Here is a 9,836-nt window from a genome sequence, read left to right as displayed (position 1 = left end):
TAAACCCAATATTCAAATAACCCAAACAAATATGATTTGGGTTGTTCTTATATTTGGTATCATAGCCATGTTAGTAAGCCCTAGGTCCGATGAATTAATAAGAAATCTTAATGCTTTAAGCATGTATAAAATTCGTATAATGATTGTTGCAATTTTTCTATAGCATGATTAATTGTTCTAATGCCATATGTTGCTACCAAAGTTTTATTCACTGCAGGAAAATGAATATATGGTTTGGAGATTAGACCACTGTAAGCATTGTGCTTTTGTCATTCTAGAATTGGTAGTCATGGTTGCTTCAGTTTCACAAACGATGATCGGTATCTTATTGAAATCCGGTATTTGATTGAATTTTTTGATATCTTTTTTATATTCATGTTGCAACCAATATGCATAAACTTGTAACATGACCTCATTTTTCTCCGAAAAGAACTCTTCTTTGAATAACGTCCCATGATATCAAACATATCCTCAACCTTGAGATTTATCACTACTAATATATGTAATATATGGCTGAGAACATACCTACATGTATGCTATTTGCCCCATTGTTTAAGACTTAGTCAGGTACTCATTTTAAATTATGAACAAAGACTTGATTCATGCTGTAACTTGATTTATTATGCAATTAGCCTACCTGAGATTCGTAAAGAGTATTGATCATAAGTCATTTGAATTACCTAATAAATAAACCCTGAGTTTATAGTCTTCGATTTTAACAAATTGGACCTTCAAGGAACGAGTAGAGTACAAAAACGAAATATTCGAGTTCATGCCCATGCCCATGGTTATCACGAATGGTTTTTGTTCCGAATCATGATTGTTGGGTGCATTCTGAAATTGTTGGGTTTCAAGAACCTCGGAATTAATTACTCTTATATATACAAGAATGGTCTAGGCTTCTAGCATTTACTGTTGCATGAAGCGGTGGCTTTATTTCCTAATAGTCATGCAATCTCAAGTTATGGTTGTTTAACTACAAATTAATTATTTTATATACTTGGTCAGTTTCTTGCCATGCATTTAACTTTCAGTTTGGAAAGTAAAGAATATTTGTGTATTTCTTATTTAACTAACCTAGAACATACATAATTATGGATTTACGGTTTTTGAAATGATGTCTTTTTCTAGAAAGATTGATGTCTAAGTGGTTGTCATCCCAATTGTAGAACGATCGCATGTGTTGCTTTGTGTCCTTGTGAATTGCAAATGCAGTGCAGAAAACAATGGATGATGCACCGAATAGGGATTTGATTAACTTGATATTCTTGGAGAGTCATACATTGCTAGTTGGCCTTTATACAATTGTTTGTGATTATACTTGTTCGCATTAATGCTTTTATTTGTAAGTCTTATTTAGGAATGATGCCAACGTAAAACAACTAAGGCTGCAACATCTGGAACAAATAATCATGTTATTTTAACCATTGGACAAATGTTTATTAAATCTTCACCAAAGTGAGATTTTATGGAAGTTTTGGTCTGTATGCTATTCTCTGTTTGGCAGCATATAGGATGGTGGAAGAGATTATATTGCATGCTTGTGCCAAAACCATTCAGGAAGTAAGTGATGCCATTATTAGATTATCTTCTTGATGTGGCTTTGATTATTAACTTCAGTTTGAACTTGATGTTATGTGTGTATGTTAAAGTAAGGTAAAAAGGTTATTGGTACAAAGTTTAATACATACATACATATATATATATATATATATATTGTGTCAAGATTATTGAAACTAAAGTTTTATGCAAGATATCAACACTAATAATCTCTATAGTTAAACAAATGTTTGGATAAATCTTCTACCAAAGTGGGAATTATTAGGAAATTTTGTTCAATGAATTCTTAATTGAATTTTGTGAGTGACAGTTCATTGCATGAGACCAATCTTTCAAAAGACAAAAATAGTGAATGGCTTGAACTGTGATACAATGTATAGTATTTTATAAAAGTTTTAAGCCAAATTTGTTCCCTTGTCCAAAGACATGATTTGAGTTGTAACTTGAAATTTTTGTGAAATAGCTATGCAAATAAGGATGCATGATTAAGATTGCATAACTAATATTTTATGTCTCTTGACCAAAGATGTTACATAAAATTGCTTGTCATGGTTATTCACTTAATAACTAGTTTATCTGCATAAGGCAGAATTGAGGCTTTGGAAGCATTAGGCAAACTCATTGGAGTTTGATAAAGGATTGAATGGTTTGAGATGTTTTCAGGGTATAACATTTTTAAGAGAATTAAGTTGACTATTTTCTTGTCCAAAGACTTGAAACCTTGGTTGTTTTCTTAATCTTTTACACGATTGTTATACAATAAGGTTACATATCAAATAGTGGTTGTTTATGTTTCTTACCCAAAGGTGGAACATAAATATGCATGAATGATGGACATGAAAGATTTGTCTTTGAAGGAAGAAGTAAGAAAATGGTTGATAATGATTGAACACATTAATACAAAATCAATGGTTGCTGATCCACTTATGAAACCATTGCCTCCTAGAGTGTTCAAAGAACATGTCACAAAGATGGGAGTGCATGATTCCTTGGAGTCTGCTGAAATGTGGGAGTGAGATCGACATTCTGACATGCATAAGTATTTGTGTTCATGTTGCTCTCGTTGAATCATGTTTCTTATTCTGTCATCTAAATGCAATGAATGTATTGTACGCATTAATCAATTTCAGTGCTTGATAATGTTGTGATACTTCATCATTATTACATCTTTGATTCATAAAGATGATTGACAGCAGATTGAAATCTGTTGTTCGAAGTGTGTCTGTCCAAAGGCGATACATGAAGAAACCTAGGTTTTGTATGATTAAATAAACAATAAATCCATTTTGGTATAAGGAAACATCATACAGTTTGGGTTTAAATACTTGTGGTTCTAGAGTGCATGTGTTAATAATTACATATAGTTTTCTAGAGATCAGTGTTTGAATTATTTCTGTGAGATGAAGAAGTAATAGCATGATAACTCAAGTGGTCACTAAGGAGTCAATGTTGTGATTGACATGTTATTTCAATACAATGATTAGTTTACGTCCAAGTGGGAGAATATAAGAATCCTAATTGGACTAAACTAAGTTGAATAAGGCTGAAATACAATTGGTGGTTATACAAACTGATTTCGAGTTTAAATGTGGAAATAAGCATCCTAATATAAAGGAAACATAGGTCATGATAAGGATGCCACATTGCTTCACGACTTTTGAAACTGATCACTGCGTTTACAGTAGTTAGTAACCACCCATCCATGATAGATGGAGGTTGGTGAAGTTCAAATCTATAAATAAGGATTCCCTGCTCACAAAGAACACGTTCTGAAAACTAGGGTTCTATCACCATTGGAACATAAGGACTTGAGCGAGTAGAAGAGTTCTTGTGTATGATTAACAACCACCATGGCTGCACTAGGTAGGTTTTTTCTCATTACATTTGATCGTGACCTAGCAAAGCATGCTAATATGATTTAGGTTGTTCTTACATCATTTATTTTGTAATTCTACACATATTTTGTAGACGCTTGGATGTTATCTTGTTTTTCTAACAATTTATTGTACAAATATAATAGTGTAGGAGACAAACAACTGTAGAAATAGCTAGATGTTCAACTCCATCGATTGGATTGCCTAAATGGTATCAGTCAATGCCAACTTTGCCAGTGCACCTTGGCGACTTCTTGAAATGACTTTGCAATATCATCTAATGCTAACTCCATTTGAGACCTTCTGGAATGGCCCCAATGCACAACAAGCAAAATCTACATTTGAAAAAGCACCTTACCTTGCAAAAGAAATGTTGGAGTGGAGGGAATTGATTTTATTTTGTGGGAAACTAAATTGTTTATCTATTTTGTGGAAGACATTTCCAGTGACTTTTTATTATAATGAACCATAATACATTTTGGAAGGCATACTTTTGTCTTTTTTTTGTTGGACATATGCTTTTGTCTTTAGTGTGAAAAACATATTATGGTATGAAAAATGATGTGAAAAAACATATCGTATGAGAAATGATGATGTTGGCCTTTCCTTCATGAAATGGTTGATGTAAGCTTGTATTCCCTTTTCACTTGTTTCAATTTGCTTTGTGTACTAGAATTAGATGGCAACTTTTTAACGCACAAGAAGAACAAGCGTATGTTATAACTCACCCAGGAATATCAAGCGTAGCGTATACCTAAGTCATACTAGATGTCCATGGCATAATATATAATTTGTATTGAAATGACGAATTTGACCCCTCCATGTAACAGTCACGTGAGTTTGTTTAGCAAAAGTTTGAGTTTAGACTTCAATTGCTAACAAGGCTCAGTGAGGGTGACATTAAAAGTGGTGTGTCACCACAGAGACCACGAAACAAATTTTTGCCTTTTTGAAATGTTTTTATGTGGAATGTTTAAGTAATGAATTTGGTAAAACATATTTCATTTGTAAGTCTTTAACAAAACACATTTTATTCTAAGTTTTTTCGTTGAAACAAATTGTGTTGTGTTACTCGATATTTTCATTGTTAATTTTGCAAGCCTTAGCTTAACGGTGTTGTATTCGTGTCACTCGATATGAAAGTGAGTCATGTCCACCACAACCCAGATAATGAAATCCTTTTGTTATCATATTTGTGCGTGGAAAAACAACTTGCATTGTACTTGTATATTGTCACCATGACGTTCCATGCTAATTATGTCATGACAGGTAGACAAAAAATTTACACGTGTTTTTATGTTATTTACAGATATGCACCCGCGACATATAATAAATTCTCCGATCACATGACAAATGGCATGCAACCAACTTTATACTAACGTGATGGTTCGCCCACTGGAACCCTGCCCCTCTATGCACGAGACCACAAAAAACACAAGCATTTTTAAGAGGACAGGGACCGGATATCAAACTCGGCCCAATTGTGTATATTGTTCTCTTCAAGATCCGAGCGGCGCGAGCGAGTACGAGAGAAAGCGCGAGAGAGAGAGGAGAGGGAGCGCGAGGGGTTGGTTGGTCAGGTATAGGGTTTTGAAAGTCCCAGAGATTTGATTGTTTGATTGAGATTGCACAAGGTTAGTGAGCGCGTAAATTGAACAAATTTCATGCCCTAATTTTCAATTTCTCTTTTAATTACATTCCCAATTTTCGTAAATTGAAGAAAACAGAAAGACAAATGTCGAATTCGAAAATGGTGAGTTTGCATTGGTTTGTGCCGATGTGTGTGAGAAAGAGGTGTGCTTATCATGTGCAGGGAGCGAGTGTGAGAGATTTGTTAGAGAGAGAGAGTGCTTAGAAGAAGAACACAAGGCTTTCTCTTTTTTCAATTTTAGGGTTTCTCTGCCCCGTATTGCGCTGCCTTCTCCGATTACCTCATGGACCGCAAGCTCGTGGTTAGTTTTTTCCCTTTTTTATTTGCCCTTGTATTAAATTTTGCATTTTTATTAATGGGTTGGTGGAATTTATTTGAATTCGGTTGTCTGTAATCGTAACTCAGGTTTTGGGCATTCCGTGGGAAATCGATACGGAAGGGTTGAAAGAGTATATGGTTAAATTTGGGGAATTGGAGGATTGCATTGTCATGAAGGTTAGCGAATTACCCAACCCTTTTTGTTTCGCTAATGCTATCACTCCTTTTCGAAATTTAATTCTGTGTTCCTCTTGTGCTTTACTACTTGAATTATTTTTGATAAGTTAGTTTTGTCGCCGCTTGGTCTGGAAGGTTTACGTTGAGCAAATTTCGTGTAACATGTTGTTAACTTGATTTGTTATAGTCTTGTGCTATTTTTCTTCGTCTTTTGTTTACTTGGTTCTTAGTTTGCCAGTGACAACTATTTTTCAATTTCATTTTAGGGTCTTCTGCTTGATACTTTGTATTTGATCAATATTTCATTATTTACTTTGTTTCGGAACCTTACAAGCATTTGTTACTGCATTTGTTTCCATATTTATTAGGATCGGTCAACTGGTCGGTCTCGTGGATTTGGATATGCGACATTTTTATCTGCTGAAGATGCCAAAGTGAGTTGGAATAGAATTTTCCAAGGGTCCTGTTTGTACTCACTAAATGTTATCAATGTTTGCATGATCATTTGGTTGGGAAACATAAATGTGTTACGATTTACAGTTAGCATATCAAATGTCTAACAACTGACATCCTTTTTGCTACAGACTGCAGCGTCAAGTGAACATTTTCTTGGCAATAGAATGCTGGAAGTTAAAATAGCTACCCCAAAGGTAATATAAATTTGTAACCAGCATTTCATTAATATTCATTTTTTATTTTTGGTTATTCATAATTCTTGTGCATGCATGTTGTGTTTTCTTTATCATTAAAAGTTTTGTTGGTTGTATTGCCAACAATATTTCATTATTTTTTTACAGGAGGAGATGAGAGCACCTGCAAGAAAAGTTACCAGGATATTTGTTGCAAGGATCCCACAATCTGTGACAGAAGCAAACTTCAGAAGGTACTTAAATGTATTGTTGTGGTTGCAATATGTTGGCTATCATTGTTAACTTCTTTTTACACTATGTTGTGAGTCATTATATGGAATTACCTGATGTTTCTTTGAATTATTTTTGCAGTCATTTTGAAAAATATGGTGAAATAACGGATTTATACATGCCGAAGGTTCTCTATCCAGCTCCTTGTCAAAATTAATTAAATTAGATGTTTGTAGCTTTTTGTGTGTTGATTTGTCAGTGCATATGCTTACAACTCTTGTAAATTTGCATAGAATGTCTGTGTACGCACCTACCAAGTCACACATTTACTTTTCAAATTATTGTTGGGTTGGACCTAGTATCCTATGATTGCACGAATTTGTTGTTTCAGGATCAAAGTTCAAAAGCGCATCGGGGAATTGGGTTTATAACTTTTGAAAATGCAGGTCAGGCCATCTCTTATATTCTCCTGTGCCTTGCGTTATGCCTAATGTCAGTTTCTGTTTTCCGTTGGAGTTGAAGGCCTCCAGTGGCACATTAAGTTAGTAGTTTGCATTTGCTTGAGCTTTCAGTAGACATAAATTTATTTGTGATGATGAGGGAAACGCTTGTGGTGAGATAGGGTAGAACTAAAGGTCAGTGGTATTTTGTTGCATGGAACTACGTAAGAAAAGATGCTTTCCTCTAGCATATTTGATTACATTATATGTTCTTTTCACTGGCTTTTACATCTGAAATTCTTTACATATTGATGTCTTGTTTTATTTTACCATTCCTTATCAGTTTGTAAGTAGTTTATTATAATCCTATATAGACGCAAAGGGAACTATTATTGGCACTCCAGAGAAGATGCACCTCCTCCGAATGCAATTTCTGCCTAAATTTTTTTTACAAGATAGGAGTGCAGGATTAAATGTTTGGAGTAGCAATAACAGCTTCTTTTGTAAATTATATGAACCCTGCGTTATGGTCTTTATTGTTGTGAATATAATGAGTTAGCTTCAGTAGGATAGATGATCCGGGAGCTGATTGTATGATATATTCCTTTGTGGTTGATATCATTATCTTTTTTAGAAAAAGTAAACAAATGTTCTTTGTTGCAGATTCTGTGGAAGATTTGATGGCTGATACTCATGAATTAGGCGGTTCCAATGTAGTTGTTGATCGAGCTACACCCAAGGCAAGTTACAGCTTTGACAATCTTTACTCCCTTGTTTTTTGAACTTATAGTACTAATTCCTTTTAAAGTTTAAAGATTGGTTGTTATGATATCACTAACTCAAGAATCAACAAATATAATTTCTTGTTTTCAGGAAGATGATTTCAGACCAGTTGGAAGAATGGCGCAACAGGGTGGCTATGGGGCATATAATGCTTATATCTCAGCAGCAACTAGATATGCAGCCCTCGGGGCTCCTACCTTGTATGACCACCCTGTACCAGGACCAGCTTTTCCAAGTAAGTACTATTACAAGTTTAGAACACTTAATGCATTTCATGTGAAGAATATTAAACTGCACTTGATGTGACTACTCGGAAGTTACAATTTAAAAAACCAAATCTTGTGTTGGATTAGGAGGGGAGTCTGCTCGAGGACTTGGTAAAAAGATTTTTGTTGGTAGGCTTCCTCAGGAAGCAACCTCTGATGATCTCCGCCAGTATTTTGGAAGATTTGGTCGTATAGTAGATGTCTATGTTCCAAGGGTAAGATATCGTATATTTTAACCAAGTAACTGTATTCTTGAAATATTGGAACCTGAAAATGTGAGAATACTCTATTATGTAGGACCCCAAAAGAACTGGGCATAGAGGGTTTGGTTTTGTGACTTTCGGGGAAGATGGTGTAGCAGAACGTGTATCACGAAGGTCTCATGAGATTTGTGGCCAGCAGGTAGTAGAGGGAAGCTGACCTCCATTGTACCTCTTCGCTTGTGTTTCATTTTTATCCACTCACGTCAAACTTTTTTGTTTTTTTAGCACGAATGTTGATTTTCGTTAAGAAGTTTCATTCACTTAATATGTTGTTGGGTAGGTTGCAATAGATACAGCCACACCTCCAGAGGATGCTGGTACAAGTGGAAATTTTATGATGAATAATGTAGAGCCCTTTGCCGGCTACGGTGGTCCTATGCGCTCCTATGGCAGGATGTATGGAAGTCTGGATTTTGATGATGTAAGTATACTTTATACGAATTCAGTTTAGATGTAAACGTGGCGGATTTCAAAAGTTAATGATTATATGGATGACAGATGCGGTCCTGCATTAGTAGGTTCTTATCTGCTGTAATCTGATATTTACATTAGCTTATTGCCAAAGTTCTTCAGTAACATACCGCATCCCTTAATTTTGCAGTGGGGTTATGGAATCGGCAGTGCGAGACCAGCAAGAGCAGATTGGAGGTACAGGCCATACTAGAGAGATGTGGCTCTGGAAAATTGGTACTTGATATTAGGAATGTCAACAAAATGCCATGCAGGTTGTGTTAAGTTTATTAATATAAGATTAAGGATCACATCCTTAGTTGATTTCCCCAATAATGTTCTTGTCGGACTTTAGAAATAGCTTGGCTTCTATTATCCGGTGAAAATATAGGTCAGTAGGAACGCCCAAATCTGTAATATTAGGCCGCTGGCGAGTCCAGGAACCAGGATCGGGGTTCCTTTGTGTAGTAATTTGTTGACTCTTTACCTGGATTATTTATCGATAAACTGCAATTCCGGATTTTTATATTGTGACGTTTATCGAAAATCATAAACCTCAGGGGGGTCTTTCGTGTTGCGGGAATATAAACTACTCTTAACTAGGGGTGAGCATGGGCAAAAACAGGCGAAGGTGCATTATCGGAGACACAGGCGTCCGAGGAGAGAGAGAGAGAGAGAAAGACTCTGGGAGAAAGAGGGATCGAGATGGAGGAGATTGAGAATCAGAGTTTGAGATTGGGGTCTGAGATCGAGGTTGAGGTTTGAGAGTGAGAATAAGAGAGAGAGGGTGAGGGGAGAGTTGAGCAGCGACTCGGGATAGAGAGGGTGAGGGCTTGAGTGTGAATTGGGCATGAAAGTGAGAACAAGAGAGTGTGTAAATGGGTAATAATAGAGGGCAAATCACAAATGCAATGAACGGTCTAGGCCGGGGGGGGCCTGTTGTTTCTAATTTTTGGAACCCCCCGCCCTGTTTTGTATTTTTAATTTTTGGACCCGTCCCGTACCCCGACCCGAACCGCAAGGAACCGGCCTGCCCCACGGATCCAGGAACCGTTTGCCCACCCCTACTCTTAACTAACTTGACTATGCACATCTAAAATGCTTATCGTGCTAGCATTGTGCAATGATACGAATCCATAAAAATATAGAAAATTGATATGCACTATGTTATATTTGTGTATCCTTGAGGCTATC

The 9,836-nt window shown here is 36.0% G+C and overlaps 1 protein-coding gene across 2 annotated transcripts; it reads left to right on the top strand.

Moving 5' to 3' along the window:
• The first annotated feature begins 4,847 nt into the window (after positions 1 to 4,847).
• Positions 4,848 to 9,168, top strand: LOC103935130 (heterogeneous nuclear ribonucleoprotein A/B). Of its 2 annotated transcripts, XM_009344886.3 has the most exons (14): positions 4,851 to 5,068; positions 5,248 to 5,386; positions 5,491 to 5,580; positions 5,949 to 6,014; positions 6,165 to 6,230; positions 6,378 to 6,463; positions 6,582 to 6,627; positions 6,832 to 6,886; positions 7,544 to 7,620; positions 7,754 to 7,898; positions 8,017 to 8,144; positions 8,227 to 8,331; positions 8,473 to 8,613; positions 8,794 to 9,168. In XM_009344886.3, the coding sequence occupies exons 2-14, from the start codon at positions 5,369 to 5,371 to the stop codon at positions 8,854 to 8,856; spliced, it is 1,086 nt and encodes a 361-aa protein (XP_009343161.1). In that variant the 5' UTR covers positions 4,851 to 5,068; positions 5,248 to 5,368; the 3' UTR covers positions 8,857 to 9,168. The 2 variants fall into 2 exon arrangements, with proteins under 2 accessions (XP_048427362.1, XP_009343161.1); XM_048571405.1 differs by lacking the exon at positions 5,949 to 6,014 and having other exon boundaries at positions 4,848 to 5,068.
• Positions 9,169 to 9,836: the final 668 nt, after the last annotated feature.

This window comes from the organism of the source record quoted next, unplaced genomic scaffold (assembly GCF_019419815.1).
Source record: "Pyrus x bretschneideri cultivar Hongxiangsu unplaced genomic scaffold, Pyrus_bretschneideri_v1 Contig59, whole genome shotgun sequence".
Classification (NCBI taxonomy): Eukaryota; Viridiplantae; Streptophyta; class Magnoliopsida; order Rosales; family Rosaceae; genus Pyrus; species Pyrus x bretschneideri.
This window is presented reverse-complemented; position numbering and strand designations above follow the sequence as displayed.

Excerpts from the sequence above, each read along its gene's own strand:
- LOC103935130 (XM_009344886.3), top strand. Across the intron at positions 6,231-6,377 it reads TTAAAATAGCTACCCCAAAG|GAGGAGATGAGAGCACCTGC; the intron begins GTAATATAAATT and ends ATTTTTTTACAG. Across the intron at positions 8,145-8,226 it reads TAGATGTCTATGTTCCAAGG|GACCCCAAAAGAACTGGGCA; the intron begins GTAAGATATCGT and ends TCTATTATGTAG.